The 19,335-nt window shown below is 36.2% G+C and overlaps 1 protein-coding gene across 2 annotated transcripts in view; it reads right to left on the reverse strand.

Moving 5' to 3' along the window:
* Positions 1-387: 387 nt before the first annotated feature.
* Positions 388-19,335, reverse strand: part of LOC140331027 (N-acetyllactosaminide beta-1,6-N-acetylglucosaminyl-transferase-like) — a 35,465-nt gene continuing 16,517 nt past the window's right edge. Inside the window, exons 2-3 of one of the 2 annotated variants that reach the window (XM_072411717.1) lie at positions 9,602-9,691; positions 388-4,675 (exon numbers count right to left, since the gene is read on the reverse strand). In XM_072411717.1, the coding sequence (XP_072267818.1) occupies positions 4,485-4,675; positions 9,602-9,691 (281 nt within the window). In that variant the 3' untranslated portion in view covers positions 388-4,484. The remainder of the gene's footprint in view (positions 4,676-9,601; positions 9,692-19,335) is intronic. The other variant, XM_072411718.1, reaches the window with a different exon arrangement.

The raw sequence follows: 19,335 nt of genomic DNA on the forward strand, positions 1-19,335 counted from the left end.
ACCAAGGTATTGCTAGCTTTAAAGAGAATATGTCTACACAACCTTCTAATGTTTGTACAAGCACATATATCTGTTTAATTGAACAAATTTAGAACCGTGGACCCAAACATTCTTTATATATATATATATATATATATATATATATATAGATATAGTGATTCTTTACTTCCTAAATTATGTTAAAAACTCCAACACAGCCCTCCAGGCCACAGTTGTTCTTCCCTTTTTCACAAAGTATGATCTCCAAATTGACACCTGGACAACAGTAAAGATAAGGAATAGTAAAAGTCACATCCCAGGATATCATCCTATACCAAATGGTGGTACAACATTTTTTGTTATATTAGAATAAAAATTCATGCTTTGTATATGTGCTATGCACCATGGTTCCTTCATAAAATATGTAAACACTTTATTACCGTTTTTTATATCTTCAACATTAACAGTAAATAAATGGATTCATAGCATTTCAACAAATACAAGCAGACAAACATAAATTATCACAGTTATTATAATAAAATAACAGCATAACTGGTCATTTAACCACACAATATTTGTTTACTCAGTGCAATATATAGGTGGAGTCTAAAGAAAAAGAGAAATGATTTTAGTCCATCATTGGAGTATGTTAAGAGGTTTAAAATTTCACAGTAGTTCGAAACAATAGGACTGACAAAGACAGCAACATGATACAGATACAGATGTATATGTATATGTGTATTGTGCTACATTTGTCTACATCTGAATAACTTCAAATACTTGTAAATGTTACTGTAACAAAGGACGATATTTGTTTTCCAAACCTCCAATCAAGACTAACAATGAAGACAAAAATATCAATGACTGGTGGCATATCGGAGGACACCAAATTTTATGTCCTGCCAAAGCAAAGATGAGGATATCAAATTTGCTGTAGTTAGCTCTTTTTTTTTTTTTTTTTTGGAACATAACACAGCATTGCCTCTTGACAATTCTTTAGACCTATAAGGTGTCTTTTTTTTTGCTAAATTTCTGGCAGTTGCTACTGTCAGCATTACTTTGTGACAACCAAATTTTGGCCTACCATAAGGTGTCCATAATCAAGATTCAGTGAGCCCATTGGGCAGAAAGTGATGAAAAATCTACCTAATGGGGGCACACTAAAAACACTCATTTAGTAGGGTGAGAAGAGTTAAAAATTCTAATAAGGTTTTTATTGGGCCTTCCTGTACACAAAGTGAGGGAGAATGAGGCCACCCAGCAGTTTAGAAATATATGCAAACCCTAAGAATGAACAATGAAATGTTTGTATTTGCTCCCTTTTGGTTAAATATGCCATTAAAGGTATTTTGGTATATATGTTTTATAGGGGCAAAAAAAATACTTTGTAATCTTTCAGAAATTTAGAGCTGCCTTGTGTCCTGTCCTCTTTGCCAGTTTCATCCTAAAGAGACCCTTTAGCCCTCCTTGTTCTTATCTTGAACTACAAGTCAGTTAGGATGCGTACACACGTTCAATATTTGACATTGGAAAAGATCTTTCATGATCATTTTCAACAACAAAAGACTGAACAATGCATGAGCGAGAGCTGTACATGCAGAGCCATTCTGCTCTATAGAGAGGGGAGAACAAAGGAGGGGCACCCTGCTGCACTCTCTCCCCTTCATTTTCATTACAATCGTTTGTGGATCCGCCGGGATGGGCCCTGTACACATGCCAGATTCTCGTCTGATATCAGCCCTGAGGCAATTATCAGATAAGAATCATCTGACGTGTGTACGTAGCCTAAGTCCTTACGCTGCAGATAATAAGAAAGTAGGACAGGCTGAGTAGTTTGCTAGCCAATAGGGGCTGACACCTCAGCTTTTACAGGGAATTGAGTGCATTTCTTGCAGATCAATGTGTATTTCATACAATTTACTTTTTTTAACATAGGGCTTCTACTAATATGGTTTTAGTTTTGGCTAGATCACGTAAGGGATTGAACCTTTAAAAGGCTTCTATTGCTTTTGCCATGTGTCCCCAAGGAGGATATTTTTTTTTTGTTTTTCCTGTTTTCTTTACTAATGTAATCAATGGGCACTTTTCAATCTCGGATCATCAATATCATTTTTTTTTTTTTTTACAATGACCACTAAAACAAGAAGTAATAAAAGCACAATGTATGGAAAATATAAGCATTATTTAAATGAAATATTAAAAATAATAAAATACAATTATTCTTAATTTATGATGAATAAATATCTGTATGTTAAAATGCAATCTAAGCGAATTTGTACTTTACTGGTAGGAGTCATTCTGATACTGTGTTGTATACTTACTGTACATTACCTTGTGATGTTTTAGTATATTTACAAATTATATAATGCCCTGGTAAATCTTTGCTAATACAAAACCCAATAAATATTTCTGTATATTGTCATTAAGGAAATATATGATCTTTTAGCAGCAATATCAGTGCATATGGTAATATTACAGTACAGCTGTGGACAGATTATATCTTTATAGAAATGCCTTTCCTATATTATGTAATAGCTAAGACAGAAATGTTGCCCAGGCGTAATACCCGTACTTGTTACAATGCACGCTTTTCTATTCACTCAATGTAAGCTTGCTTTTGGAATGTTTAAAGAATACAATTACTAAAAGTGGCATGACAAAAATCAGAATAACCTAGAATACCTTATCAATTATCAATAAGATATCAATTTTGGTGAAATTGTTCACAAAATATCAGAATATTTTTTTTATTCAGTACTGTAAATTAGGAAAGAATAAAAAAAAAAAAAAAAACTAAACTAAAAAAAACAAATACACTACTTTCTACTCACACTTTTCAAGTGTGATCAAATTATTTTAAAATCTATTTACTGAATCATTTAAAATAGGAAAATAATTTAATGTGTAAAGGAGTATGTGTACAGAAACAAAACCTCAAATGAACAAAAATTGACTTTTCTCTAAATAAAAGTCACTGACATCAATTGTGCCCCTTATCAACACCAAGTATATTAACTGGGATACATTCCAGCAACTTCTCCAGAATTTCTTTACTTTGTGTTAGTAACCACAGCGTCCCCACTGTCATCTTAAATTTATGTTCCTCCCACTCCCCAGCCTCTAGGAGCAAAAAGAAAGCACCAGATGCCTACCAATCGATTCCAAGCACCACTGACATCATGTGGGAGTGGGAGGGAGTTATATGCTTTCCATCCTTGGAAAACCCTGGTATTTTTCCTTTTATCTGGAGATCAAAGAGCATCCACAGGGGAAAGCACAGGAAGCATAAGCTGCTGGTGGGGCAGCAGTTGAAGTGAATATTACGCTTATTCAGCTCATAATCTTAGGTTTTTCTCCAGAAACAAACCTATCACCTAATTTGGAGACTATAATATAATTATTTATTCTTTTCTGGAGTTTCTTTGACAAAATAATGATACAACTACTGCTTTACTGCTTCCTGCCAACTATAAGCATTCTTTGTTAGAGGGATAGTCACTAGTACATTCTTGCTATTGCCTGCCATGAATCTGAAGAAGTACAGAAAGCATTAAAGCAGGCCTTGCCTGCTTCTTCACAGTGATACAGAACAAGATTAAACAGATATAAATATGAAATAGACAAAAATTACAGTATATTCCGTGTTATATTGTTTTCATTGATAAAAGTACTCTATTTTTTTGACAGCTTCCTTTACTTCTCATATACAGTGTTAACCATATGCAGTTTATCAGTCTCTCAGCTCAGGTACTACAAAGAATTGAGCTGCACTGATTGAGCATCAATCACCCTTTATGTGGAGAACAGTGTTATATTATGTAGGTCTGAGACAAGGTGACTCTGTTTTGATAACATAGTTTGTATTTTGACTATTAAGTGCAATGGATTATCAATGTTGCAGAACCAAAATGCAACACGCTACATGTATTTTTTTAACATTTCAAGTGCTGTGTTTCGAACCAGTGTTTGACTGCCATCTGTTATCTTAATACTATAAACAAAAGTGTCTGATGATGTTAAACTACCTATAAGAGAAGTTTATAATGCCCTTTGGAATGTGCCATTACATTCCTGTACACAGGGTGGATGCTTTCGCAGTCTTGTTGGTCATCTTAGGCTGAACACTTCCTGCTATGCTTCATGTGCAGGACATGCTTTGCAAGCATACATGAAAGCTAACTGCTATTGTGTTCATCTTCTGTATGCAGGTTGATACCATATCAGTATAATTAGGATGCAATCTACATCATAAAAACTGCAGCATGTTATGTTCATAGCTTCTTCACACAAGGCGAAAAGCTAATGAAGCAAGCGCTGTAAATAATTAAGACTTCACTAATGTTTAAAAAGGAGGAAGCTGCTTGATGGTATCTGCTTCTTTGTTTTAAATACCCTTTGAAAAGGACAGCGCTTAGGCGATAGCAGTTTATTCTTTGAGTTGTATCCATATTGGAGCACTTGTAGAATGTCTTCATTGTTTTATTTTTTTCAGCAGAATGTTCTGTTTAGAAGTACCAGTCGGTCTGTATGGTGACCTCACTCTGATTAAGAGCCCGCTCTCGTATCTTTATTTCTAGGCATTCCAGTGTCGGAGGATAAGATTTTGATTCAAACTTGTTGGCAAAAATACTGTTGGCGTTACTTAACCACTGCAAGTCCCCTGTTCCATAGATGCAGATATCCCGAATATAATGACCTGGAAAATAAGAAAAAAAATGTTTTTTTTGCTTAACACCACATTAAATTACCCCCGTCCTAATGATCTGAAATCTGCTTGAATAAAGAATAAAGCTATGTTTCATCAAGCTACAGAAGTTTTTCCAAGTTTACATCAGCTATGTTTGAATGTCTAAAGACAAATCTGCATTCAAGATCTACTAGATTGTAAGCTCTTCGGGGCAGGGTCCTCTCCTATATCACTCTCTGTATTAGTCTGTCATTTGCAATCCCTATTTAATGTACAGCGCTGCAAAATATGTTGGCGCTATATAAATCCTGTTTAAAATTATTAATTTAAAAAAAAGTATCCTCATTTGCAAAAAAAATATATTTTTCAGTAATTTATTTTATTAGAGGCATACTAAAAAGGCAAAGGGGGGGAGATGTTTCTTTTCCCTATCTAAATAATGATCATATTCTCAGTTATTCAAAGAAAACATAGGTCATATAAATGAATTATTTTTTTAAATTATATATCCATATAACTCACAATAATGCATTTTGAGTAAAATATACTTTCTTAATATTACAAAAGCTAAGTTAGAGTTTCAGTTTCAGTTTTCCAGGATGAGGATATTGCCTACTTTTGGGGTTCATTTTGCCACTGTGCAAATCAGCCTCATCCTGGTCCCTCCTCAATTATATCAATCTTACCTCAAGCACATATATTGGTCTTTACAGAATGAGATACCTCCTCCAGCACACACATTGGTCTTTACCCAATGAGATCCCATCTCCAGCAGACATTCTACAGTTTCTCCTTCAGACACTTCTCAGTCTGCAGTCACACACTTTTTTCACAAATAAAATGTATAGGTTCATGTCCTTCCTACTGACACTGCTCACTGAGCTCAAACACAGTCTGGAGGTTCAAATGTGCATCCAAAATCCTTTGCTTACCTTCAAATCTGATACTATGTACATGTACACATTACGTGCTGCTTACTATCATATTGTCCACAATACTCTCATGCACATACTGCCCACTGGCATACTGAACTTTTGCCCAGAACATACTTTTGCTAGTTAGCATACATAGATAAATGTTAGGCTTACATAATAACATAACTGTGCTCTGGTTACATCAATAAAAAAAGCTGGCCAAGCAAAATGAGTGTTGCAAAACAATAAGTATTGAGATAAAGCAGAACAGATGCGCTAGACTGTACAGAAGTAGTTTTTATTTTAAAACAAATGAGGTAAAAAAAATGTATTTGAGGTGAAAAAAAAAAATTAAGGTCAACAGGTTTAGTAGAATGTTTTTTGAATAATGCATGATTTTGCATATATTGGGCCCCAACAGTCACATTTTATCATAGTTTGTAGCTAGAGTATAAATTTAATGCCTAAAAATACAAAAAAAAGTTTTTCTTAATTAATTATTTTCAGAATATAAAACAGCATAGTGAAGGCTGCAGTGTTTATCTGTAGGTTGAAGGCTTATTTTGTCCTTGAAGCCTTCAGCCTGTCTGTAATTATCATGTCATATATAGGACAATGTTCACATGATTTAGATGCATTCTGATTGGTTTCTTACCATGAGAGAGGTCCAGAGTAACAGCTGTTATTGAGAGCCACCACCCACACAATGCGGCCTCCGTTGAGTGTCACCGCATTATGGCCCAGAAAAGATCTTGTTGGCCAATTGAAGATAAAGAAAAGGACCTAGGTCCTCTCTGTTACCCCACTTACAAATTCAATGGCTTTGTGATCTTTCTCTCTGCTCCCTCTGCACCACTAGCAGTAGGTGGCTCAGGACAATGTTGCCCTTGTATTTTCTATTCCTGCAACTGTTCCTTTTTTCATTCTACATCCATCTCAACCAATCACCTTCAGTTTCCTGACTCTGAACCTATCAATCCTGACATCTTCTTTGCACTTACTTCTCTTATCTAATTACCCTTGATGTCACTAAATTGTGTAGACTTCCGCCAGTTTTCTCTTTCATTAATCAGCTTCACCACTTTCTATGACAATCTGCTACAGTGCACCCTGACCCTGTTCATTTACAACTTTACTTCCTATAACTCCTTTCCTTTTGACATGCAGCGACAAATTTTAGCAGTGGTATGCAGCCTATTGACATCCGCTACAGATACAAAACTAATCACTACTTTTTAAATGTGGCTTACAGCACAAAATACCAAAAGTGAAAACAGGTTCAGTTGCCCTCAATTATACATTTCAGTAAATTGGTAAATTAGTTCCTAAACAGTATGTAGCCTTAAGCTACGTACACACTTCCAATTATTATCGTTGGTAAACGAACGACAAACGTTCCTGCACGATATCTGCAAACGATCGTATAGCACCGATCCTGTACATACAGATAACAACACGATCGTTCGCAGATATTGTACACACGATAGATGAGATCGTTTGAATGATACAGGAAGTGACGTGCACCACAGGAAGTGAGCGAATGTTCGTTCATCGCGCATGCTCAGACCATGAACGACCGTACACACGATAGATGGTCAACGATGGTCGTCCAATCCGATCCGCCGGTCCGGTCGTTCATTTCCAACGACTATCCTCATTGGTCGGCGTCGTTGGTTACTTTTTTTACGAACGATTTTTGGCCAATCGGTCGTTCGTCGTCCATTTCCAACGATAAAAATTGGAAGTGTGTACGCAACTTTAAGGGTGCTTTGCGGTGGGAAATGTGGAAGCTCCCTGGAGGCAGGTTGTCAATTTAACTTTGTATCAGGACTTTCTAATCCTTAAATGTCACAAAATCAAAAGACATGCATTGAAGTACTGCTGACCAGTATCTGTATCTGTATCTGATAAAATAAACTTCTCAATGCAATTTAGTTGCAGCATCAGGTTATATAGAGTTATGGTAAAAAGATAAAGTAAAATTGCCCACTGCCCCTTCCCGCTGAACCCCGGGATTGAATTTAAGAACTTAGTGGTAGAGTCCTCAATACAGTAGTTATCCTGCATAAGAAGAGGTGGATCCAATTTACCACCATTTACTAAAAATTGCTTTGAAACAAAGGATTTTAAATAAAATTCCCTTTATCCAGGAATAGCTGTTTATTAAGCTGAACTATTTAAAATGATTACAATGATGTCAGGAGGAAGTCAATTACTTAGGTGTACAATGCAGAAGGTGTGAATTAAAAGTACTTTTTGTAAGGAGTGATCCTCTACATATATATCCTATCTTACATCCGAGTAATTCTTTTTCTTTTATTGTTATTATATATTTCACTTGGATGTTATAAATACAGCTTAAAAAATAATTTTGTGTGTCTTCATGTTAGTCTTTCAAGCAATGTTAACTGTTCTTGTATCCGCCCTCTTCTAGTTTCCTACAGGACCTGTTGGGTCCGTCGTGTAGCTTTGATCTCTACATCTGCAGAGTACAGTATCTGAAGCACAGTAGTGTTTTCACAAGATAGTAACTGAGTTTGCAAATGCATTTGGTGGATAAATATCCTTTGCATCTATGGAGAAACATACTTCAATAAAAAATATTTTGTACCCTGAGTTCAGCTTAGTGATAAAATAATGATATCTTATTTAGCAGGTATAGAGTTTTGTGTTGGCACAACAATACTGTGTTTGCACTGCACTGAGATAAATGTTTCCTCCTGCAGACTGCATGGAGTGACTCACACAGATCTTATTCCCCAGACGCTAGCATACTATAAACACATCCGTAGGGTCCCTCACAAGGGGATACTTGATTATTCCCTTGATGTCTAAACTGCTATGGAGATAAAACAAAAGATTTTGCAGAGCACAAGCAGGATTCTTTTTTATTTATATTCTAGTATAAATCTGCAGCCCTTTCTAGCTAAACAAGTATGATGCAGGAGAAAAAAATCTACTCAAAAAGATAAACAATACAATTAGTTCCTAAAAGGGTGATCAGAAGAATAGGAGAAATTAATGCCTAAGCAAACACTGTTTTTCGTTTTGAATAGAGTGGCGAAGCATTTGACCCTCTGTTGGGTTTTTACAGTTATCCAGGTCTCATCTAGAATTATGTCCCCCTACTCACTGTCACAGTGACAGACTAAGACAGACAGGAAGTGAGAGAAAATCTGTAACAGGGACACAGATTAAAAAAGAGCGGACAGGGGTTACGTTCCCCTACAGAGAGTAGTTAGACACCCCAGAAGAATTGAGGGCTATAATGTGCAAGGAGAGACAGCAGTATGTTTGGAGGGTATCAATGCCCAGAACCTGCTTCACATCTCAGTGAATGGCTATGTATATGAGCCTTAATTTTGCCCCCTATTAATAGCTAATCCTAACTACTAGCTAATCCAATGCTGATATACCCTATTCTCTCCTTGCCTTGTTGTTCCCAGGCTGCAGGACTGTCTTTACTAGACCTGGTAACATAAAAGTGACGTTACCCAGTAGCCTAAAATCTTCCTGTGTAGCACTATTCTGAAGTCCACACTCCAACTGCTTTTTCCCAGCCTTTTTGCTGCTGCCATTCTCATTTCAGCACCTTCCCCTATGGCAAACCTATGGAACAGAATAGCACCAGCTAGACTGAGGGCCTGGCACCTGGGTATCTATTCACAATATATTGCCTTGCACACTGAAAACAGTCTGTGTGATTCCTTTTTGCCTGTGTTGGGGAGGGTGTATAATAGCAGACTGTAGCTGACGGTTCATCTGAAAACCCAGGTGAGTCAGTGGAAGAATTTAAGAAGTGATGTAGTCTTTTTTTAAATAGAATTCTAAAATGCATTGCTGACATGTCTTTTGTGCCTTTCTTGTGCTTTGTAGCAAACATAATACACAGGTATGAATCACAATTCGTCCATGTGTTGTGTATTTTAAAATCAATTATATTATATAATTTGCCACACTATCGTGATTCACCGTCATATATTAGATAATACAGTAGTACTGAGAATAAAGGAAAAATTACCATGGCAACCACCGTGGTCGTTCATGTCTTTCCACTTAACTGCTCTGAGGTCACCTTCCCATTGCGCATCTGGCATCGATCCCGGTACATCTAAAATTGAAAACATTACATTAAATCAATCATTTGGAAGCAGATTGGCAAAAGTGCTTCAAGCCCGAGAGTAATGGATGATGTCTGTGAATTACCCATTGCCATTTATTATACAGTCCTAGTACAACAACATTTCATAAATTATCAAGGAAGAGCAATAACTAATAATTAGCCTTATTGAAAAGCATAGCCAATAGTTCATTTATTACTGTTTGCATATAGCATCTTTACAAAGTAACTTTGCTATTCAGTAATAATTTAAAGAGTAATCACAGATGATAGCCCTTGCAAATATTATAATAAACATTTAAAATTGAGGTTTAACCTTACCACCAGGCAGATATATAAAATGAAGAGGGGCAGCACTAGCTCTATTTATAAAACAGGGAATGGGATATTCCATTAATTGATTCCCTCGTGGGAATCAATTACTGCCATTGAAACCCATAGACCCTGAGTTTCCTCATGAAGGAATGTTTGATTCCCTGCTTTATAAAAAGAGCCTAGGGGCAAATCTGATTTTGCTGCATGGATTTGTTCTGCCTGAAAATATGCTGATAGGATAAAGGAACAGAGTGAGCAGTGAGGTGACAGTCTCCTGCAATGTTCACTGTCCAATCAGCAAAACAGAGAGTAGCAGGTAACTGATACTATAACAGCTAAGTCCATTGCCCTTTGAATGGACTATTAGTTGAAATCAGTGTTTTTTGTAGCATTTTTTCACCAGGAAAAAATAAGCATATATCAGGTCAGGTTTTCATGAACAGTTGTAGGCAAAATCAAACTAATCAGTAAGATACCAATGTCATGCAGCAAACACCAAGTTCTAGATAAATCTAATCTGCTGCAGATGTCACACAACTCCCTGATTTGATAGGAGGGTCTGCTTCCCTAAACAAATCTATTTCTCTCTGCTTGCTGAATCACCAGTCAAAATCAATGCTGCAAGATAAGTGTCAATCTAGCGGTTCTGACAAAGACCTGTCCAGCATTGCAAAAATCAGCATGCCAACAAGGCAACTACAGAAAGGAAGTTCAGCCATGGCTGAATATTTAGTTTTGCATAAAGTGTCAGCAAGCCCATTAGGGAGAGTTTTCATTACTTTCTGTCCCTGTGATGCAAGAAATAAGAAATTGGGATATGGACAGGACGGTAATGACAATAATAAGAACTTTGTACATTACACACTACTACTGCCGCTAGGGGAAACACCACCAGGCACACTGTACAGCACAGACAATGCCAGCAGCTCCTGGGACCTTGCTAAGTTCCAAAGAATTAGAAAATATTCACAAAAAAGCAGTATGCCAAAAAAGTGCTTTATTCATATCCCAACACAGGTGATTCAAAGGAGCAAGAAAGCACCTTGACGCTTTTCATATGTAAAATACTTAGTCATAATGCTAAGTAACTACTATATGTATGAGGTTAAGGTTTTTTTTTGTTTTGTAAAATATTAAAGATGTGAATATTTTGAGTTGACACCAAACATGTAGAGCAATAAAACTTTGTGCACTTGGTAAATGGCAATGCTTTCAAAGCCTGTAAAGGTTATCAGCTTAGAGATAAGCAAGAATGATGGCCCTAGAACTGTACTGGCCTGGAGGAAATTGTCCTTTTGTCCCCTACATCAGTCCTCGTCTCAGTACTAGTTAAACCTAGGCTCAGACTAGTGTTTTTGCAAGTACTTTTGAGCAATACACTTGTAAATATGATTAAAATTGAACTGAATAGGTCTGTTTATTATCTAACAGACAACAGTGTATGCCTGAAGTTTTGTGAATACTTAAGGCAGTATCCAGGAGTGGTTTGCCCCTCCTGCTGCCTCCATATGCTTTTTACGATACAGGGTACTCCCCATTTTTGTCAAGAAACATACAAATTTTACATGCAATTTAAAAATAATGAATAATAATAACTTGAATGTACTGTTCATTTAAATTTCTTTTGTTCATACAAAGAATTTATTGTTACTCTATGACATTTTTTTTTACAGTAAAACATTTGAAAATTATTCGGGTAAGCGGTTAAGGTAAACATTTACACCTATAGCTTTTCCTGGAGTGTTCAGTGTTAGGACAATCCAACAATAGTCAGGATGCTACAACAATAGTCAGTCATCATATGTACATCCCATCTACCCTGATACCGTCCTTCCATGACCTTCAAATCTTGATGGAATTGCTCATCACTGACTGCACCAAGGTTTTCTGGGAAGTTAGAAAGATGGCTATGCAGAAAATGCACCTTGATGCTCATATTGCAACCAAGCATTTTCTAGCTCTCCAAGAGTTTCTGGACAATTTCTGTGTAATTATTTGCTCATGTGTTTCCAAGAAAGTCCTTGGCAACGGCTTTGAATGATAACCAAGCATTCTTTTCGACTTCTGACATTGTCCTGATGAAATGTTCATCTTTGATGAGCTGCTGAATCTGTGGACCATCAAACACACCAGCCTTTGGTTTTTCAAATGATAGACTAGGAAATGCCAAAATGAGGTGCTGGAAACATTCTCCTTCAGTTGGTAAATCTTTAACAAACTGCTTCATCAGACCCAGTTTTATGTACAGAGGCGGGAAAATAATATTCTTTCTATCAACAAGTGGCTCATGTAGAATGTTTGGATCACCTGGTTTTAGGGCAGATCGTGGAGGCCAATTCCTTTCCACCCAATGCCTCTCACAAGCTCTGCTGTCCCACAGATAACAGGGATACTTGGTGTATCCACGTTGCTGACCAAGAAGGAAGCATACCATTTTAAGGTCACACAGATGACCCAATTATGTTGGTGATATTGCAATAACTCAATGACTCTCTTTATGTCTGCATATTCTTCACAGAGAGAAACTGAATGGCCAATTGAGACTGACCCAAAAATATTGCCATTGTGAAGGAGGACACACTTTAAGCTCTGCATTGAGCTATCCATAAATAGTAGTCATTCAGTTTAGTTATAGATTGGAATTCCTAATTCCTCCATTAAACCAGGTATGTTATGTCAATACACAAAGCCACTGTCAGTTCTAAAGTACTGCAGAAATGCAATTTCTCTGGTTCAAAAGTACTATACCTTTGTTTCTTTTTCAAGTAAGTTTTTGTCACGCAGTCTTGATGCTAGGAGTTCTGAAGCCTTCTTCAATAGTCCCAAATCACGTGCCAAATCATTCAGCTCTGCTGATTAAATACCTTACGAACATCCTCTTCAATTTCTAACTCTTCATCATTGTTGTCACCTAGTTCATCACCATAATCATGTTCTTCAAGAGAGGGTAGTGTAACGAAAACCGGCACTGAGATTTCATCTTAATGAGCCACTGGGCATATAGCCAATGGTAGACTAGAATACCATGTTACATTTTTCTTGTCATATCCTGAAGTTTTAACTATACAAAAGTAACAGTCACTGAAATGATCTCCTGGCTCTCACCAAACCATAAGTACAGTATACCAAATGACATCTTATCACGTGTTCCCTTTGTCCACATCTGTAAACCCTCAACACACTGTTTGCACACCTTTTGAGGGGCCCAAGACTTATCTTGATCACCAAGTTTAACTTTGAAATATGCCAAATAGGCTTGCTCTCCAAATGTGCTGATGTTCACCCTTTGACTGGGAATGGTAAAACTGCCACAGATATAAAAAAATTAATCAGTGTTGTTAAGGCACTTACGACGAGAAACAACAGAGCAAGACATGATCTGAAAGCAAGAAAAAACGTGTGTAAGTAGAAAAATACATTTTGCTTATTCACTACATAGAGCAGCGCACAACCTCCGACCACACTGTCTTGCGTGTAAATGAATAGCCTATACAAATCCATGCTACAGTAATCGCAATAATAAAAGCGGTAGAGAAAAAACCTGACGTGATAGAATAAAACTATAGATAGAGAAAAAGCTTAAAAATTGAAGTCAACAAAAAATGTGTTCAAAATTTTCCCCAGTGTAATTCATTCTGTAGGTTGAAGAAGTGAACATATAACAATTGTGTAAAAAAACATATATATTGTACACAGAGACATACATGCAGACAATTGCATAGCACCAGTAAATTATAATACAATAACAAATAATAAGAAAATATTACAAACAAGATACAGATAATGCCTATAGCTAGGGTCAAGGACTCTCCCCTGGGTACCTTACCTGGGGGATACCTTCCTCCGGCTGCTACCTGTTAAAGTCCCCAATCTACTTCTTTTGCCACAGTGAATGTAAAAGGTAGCAATACGTTTTTTTTAAATATTAATATTAAAAGCTTTGCAAAGCAAAAAAAATGACTGCCTACAAATGCATGCCCAGACGTTTTTGAAACTGCATCCACAGCTACGTTTTTACTATTAGTCTGATCGTCGATACATATTGTTAGTTGCTGACAATCTTACATCTTGATCCTAGTACTTTACTCAGAACCAGTTGCCTACTTTGTTTCCAGTATCCTTTATTTTGCATATTTAAGGACAATAATTATGTCTTCTGTCAGTGTTAAGAAATGCAGTAGCTTGGGCGTGACTATTTTCATTTTCTTGATCCTTCATGGGAATATATCCAGAACATGATAGGACCAATGGATTCTACTACCCAGCATAAAAACAATAGCTTTGGGGCGGGGAGAGGACCTGTAGCAGTTAGCATGAGGTTACATTCTAAAGGTTGACAAAGGACCATATCTTTGACTCTCAGATGCCTTTCAGTGTTGGGAAATAATTAACAAGCTTTTCTAGTTTATACAAATTACATACCTAAATATCAGCTTACTGCAATCTCATCCTTTTGTATACATTTGCTAATTGTTCAATGTTCCTAAAAAAGAAGCTGTTCTTGTACTTGAAATGATCTGATTATAAGGTGAACAAAATGATTTCTTCCCACACACATAAATAGAATAGGTAATTAATATCTATCCTGGGTTTATTAAGGTGATTCAACAAAGGATTTATGATTCTAATATATAATTAAATGTAACACATCATATTAATAACTGGCAGTCATACAAGTATTCAACATTGTAAATGATCAGATTGCCAATGAAAGAGGCATTCCAGTTTAAAAAAGTTTATTTTCAAACAAATATAAGCAAGTTCTTGTTTCTTTCATCCTCTCCAACCTAAATAATAGCAATACTATAAATAACTATAATAATAGCTATACTATTAATACCACAATTCCTTTTTTCAAATTGCAATTATCTGTGGAGTCTCCAATTACCGTTTTCTTAGCTCACCGTCAATCTTGTGTCCTAGCTATACCAGTTACATCCAGTGGTTGAAACAATAATATCATCAGCTACAGTTTTTCAGTTTTTAGTCTATCGGCCTTGTGCAGCAACTCCCGAAAGCAATGTACAAATAAACTAATCTACCATAAATTTGCTATTAAAAGAGTAACAAACCCACTGGTAGGTTGTTTTGTAATCCATTTAGCCTTGAGTACTCTCTTGAGTATGCAAATTTTATTCTATTGGGATCCACTGGACACTGCACAAAAAAGAAAACAAGTATAAAAAATGTTGTCTAGAGCAACAAATCAATACTTTCAGGTGTTTTTTTTTTGCAAAAAATGAAAGGTGAGGAGGCCAGCCCCTGTACTTTTCCATCAGTCACAGTGGGGAGTGAGCCTATGCCAATCCTCTACTAAACTTTCAAGCTCCTAACTTGAAGATAGGGTTGTCCTCCAAGTGATCCAGAACAACAAATGCTGCTTTCTAGACTTCCTTGGAGGTCCGCCTGCTGGATTAGACATGTATTTTCCTATCCAATATTTATCTGACTACAAAAAAAAAACACATTTCTTTTTAACTTAGTGTAACAGAGAAAGTTAAATAGGCTGAAAGCTCATCTCATGTTTGATCTTTGCTTCCAGGCTCATGTCATGAAATAAATAGAATTATTCAGCCACCTCCTCTGTGACGGTACAGTGGCAATAAATCTGTTTATGCAAAGTACAATACTGCAAATCTCAGAAGTAATGTGAGGTCTATTATAAAACATAAACACAATGACTCGAATTATGCTGACACAAATCTGTAATCCTAATTATTTCATTTTGCATGCTAGAGCTCTTACAACAGATATGTATCACATCTGCATTCGATTTCAGATCCTGTTTAGCACAAGCAATTTTACTCACCTTCCTGTTATTTATTAAAAAAAAAAGCTTCTTCCATATTGTAATTGCAAACTTCAGCAAGTAATTAAATCTACTGTATGTGCTACAAAATAAATCTGAACTTCCAGGTCTTATCTTCCGTCCTGCACAAATGTAAAGGATGCACAGGGCTCCTCTCATATTGATTTTCCTATTCTGATTTATTACAAATAATTTGCTATTATCATTATTTATATTTGTTGTTTTAAAAATGTTACAAAATTCCAAAACCCAAGCAAACCCCAGTGCTTATATTTGTAGCATTGATGGACTGTATTCTGTTTTTTTGTTTTCTCATTGTACTGAATTATTTCAATTACCAAACATTTTCCTGCAGGTAATATCTGAGTTCATTATTTCATTTAAAAACACAACTATTCCAAAACCAGTTTCACAGGAAGTACATCCTCGATCGCACATATGTTCTGAATTCTTCCAACAGCTTCCAGAAGCAACAAATTACCAATGATTTGTCCACAAGAACCAGGGTCAGCAAATCACGCATCAATTTTAAAAGCAACTGGTGTAGCCTGCCTCTCTTTATTTGTCCTGATATTAGCCTTGTAACACCATGTACAGCACAATACTAACAGGGATAGGGAAGGGCAGAACTAACAGCCAGAGAGCAACAAGGAGTGTTTTGGTATGAGGACGGAATAGGACAGAATAGGATGAACCTATGAGTGTGGTGCTGATTCTATATTTTCCAGTTCAACATGGAAGTCAGGAAAAGAATGAAAGTTTTTACTTGAGAAGTTTGACATTGGAATAACACTCCGAAATAATTCTCATTGGCTTGTTTTGTTTATTACTTTACATTGATTCATTTAGCCCTGAGGTTTTCTTCACTCCATTCACTTCATAGCTCTGCCCTGTGCTGGAAGAGAACTCTGTTTATATAGAAACTAATGCACTTCCTATTATTCACACTTTGCAGTTTTTGTGCATTAAAGTGCATTGTGTTCCATTCACACTCGTAGGAACTAGCGCAGAAGGATCAGAGCAGTTTTACATTTTTGCTATGGGCATATTGATTTTTTTACATTACTTAGGATGATGGATGTAATTGATGTAACAAAACTAAAACAAAATATACTTTTCACCAGTGTTAGTTTTTAATAATTTACAACCTGTGTAACTGTAAACAAGAACATACATATCCCCATTTATAATGACACTAATGGGTATTTTGATAAACCAGTGAATGTGACATTGACCAAACTTGGTGTGTTAAAAATTATACTGACTGATTCACCTGCAGTGAATGCTTGTAAATGTAAAAGAGCAATTTACAAATGACATAAATATTATAAAAACACTACAATTAAAAACAAAAGGCATACAACTGAATAAAGAGGAAAGGCTGATTAAATGTAATTAAAGGCTGTTGTTTTCTATTCTTTTATGTGTAAGGATGATATATCTATTATCTAGCATTATACAGTATGCATATTAAAAGTCTCCCTTCTGATTTGCACATAAATAAAACAGAAGCAGCTAATGTTTTATTACAAAGCATGTTATGACAATATTCTGACAGCTGGGATTTGCCAGTAATAGCATATGTGGGGAATGATAGAAGGAGTAGAGAAGCAGGCCATACAGTAAATGGTCAAATTACTTAGTTGAAGTTATTTGGGGTATATGCTGAACATCCTCATTTTGTTAAATGACCTCACCCCACCGACCCCTTCCCCACCCCAAGTCTTATACTTCTGCCAGATCTAAACTCTACAGTTTACAGGGACACCCCTGCATAATTCCAGGCTGGTCCTATGCATGCACAATAAAATCTCATTCTGTCCTGGCTGAAAAGGCCATCTATTTTTGGGACATGTAACTGGCAGCTTCTTAAAAGGGCATTTTATAGGAATTCATTGTACTGACCAGATCTGGCAATATAGCATGGACCTGGAAGTATTGTAGTTAGGTGAGTTTTATGCTTTGGGGGGTTGAGGAGCATACCTTATGTCATACTTATCTTACCTTATGTCAATCCTATTAATAACATTTTTTTTAACACTATTTTTTAGTTATTCAATATTCTGCACCTTATGTCACTGTCTGTCACTATTACTGAGCTGGTTTGTTAGTATGTCATAAACACAAAACACAATTTAAAGGGTAAACTCCACTAAATAGAGTTCACTGAATGGGGGACTTGGCACAAGTCATGGGAGCTTGGCATAGAGTCTGATATCGGTACAAGAAAGAATGAAGCACAGATGTGAGTGACATTTACACAATACATGCACCTCACTTCCTCTACTCAACACTGTGAAGTGAACTGTTAGTGAAAATAAAACATGAAAGCTGAAGCTAATTGCACCACAATTCTGTCCTGGTTTATACATGAGTGTGCTAATTGATTCCCTTGGAACGTGAAGTTATTAAATGTTTATGCTTGGATTCTTCAGAAATGATTCATGATGAAACACATGTCCTTAGCCATTCAAGATGATGAAAATGTGCCTAAGGCTAAAGTGTAGTTATATGAGGAGATTTGTCAGCCATGGGACTAACTTGGTTTTTTAGTAAAATGTATCTAGAAGTAACAATGTGTGTCTCATATAAAGCAACATATGCCTCTCACATGTCCTCTCAATGAAATCCTTCTAATGCACTGCCGGAGGAAACGTGTGATGAAGTAAAGTGGCAGACGATCAGGAGTAGATAACAAGGTTAAAGTAAAGAAACTAATAAAAGGAGCTGATTACTGTATGTCTCATTTGGAAGGTTATGATAAACATGAAAGGTTTAACTTATTGTACTGAACTACTGTATGCTAGGGAATGATGCATTGTATACAATCAAGCACTGACAAAATACATGCCCTAGATATTATATGTAATGGCATCATATTGTTTTATGTATTTGGTATTTACAACAAATTGTAAATTAGTAGTATATTTGTAGCAAACTTAGAAATACTTTGATATGGACCTAGAAAAAAAAAGAATCTAAACCTGTAATGACTAATGGATTGGTTGGAGGAGTTAAATATCAGATTATAATTTTTTATAGAGAAGTTTAAGGTAGGATTGCCAACCCCAAAATGTATGCATAAATTCTCAATAGTTGAAAGAAGACTAAGGGTTTTTTGTCAAAAATAAAAAACAAATGATTTTTACTTGACACCTATATGTAGAACAAATAGTAAATCATTTAATCGGATATATAACAATTGCAAATAAATTATACAACAAAAACAGAAAATGGGCCACTTTTTGGTTCTGGATAAAGGTGCCCCTGCCACCTTCCGTTACCCCTGTCCTGCTAACCCCTGTCCCTGGCCAACAATCACACCAATCAGCTACAAAAGACTGTTCGTGCAGCTGAGCACAAGTGAAGGAAATCTGGCCTCAATGCTGACTTCATGGACTACAAAGCCAAGCTACAAAACTTTACCACTGAGCTCATTGTCACCAAGCGAAATTATTTCTCCTCAGTCATTTCCTCTCAAGCTTCCAACCCACGCTGCCTCTTCTCAACA

Source organism: Pyxicephalus adspersus, chromosome 5 (genome assembly GCF_032062135.1).
Source record: "Pyxicephalus adspersus chromosome 5, UCB_Pads_2.0, whole genome shotgun sequence".
In the NCBI taxonomy this organism is placed as follows: Eukaryota; Metazoa; Chordata; class Amphibia; order Anura; family Pyxicephalidae; genus Pyxicephalus; species Pyxicephalus adspersus.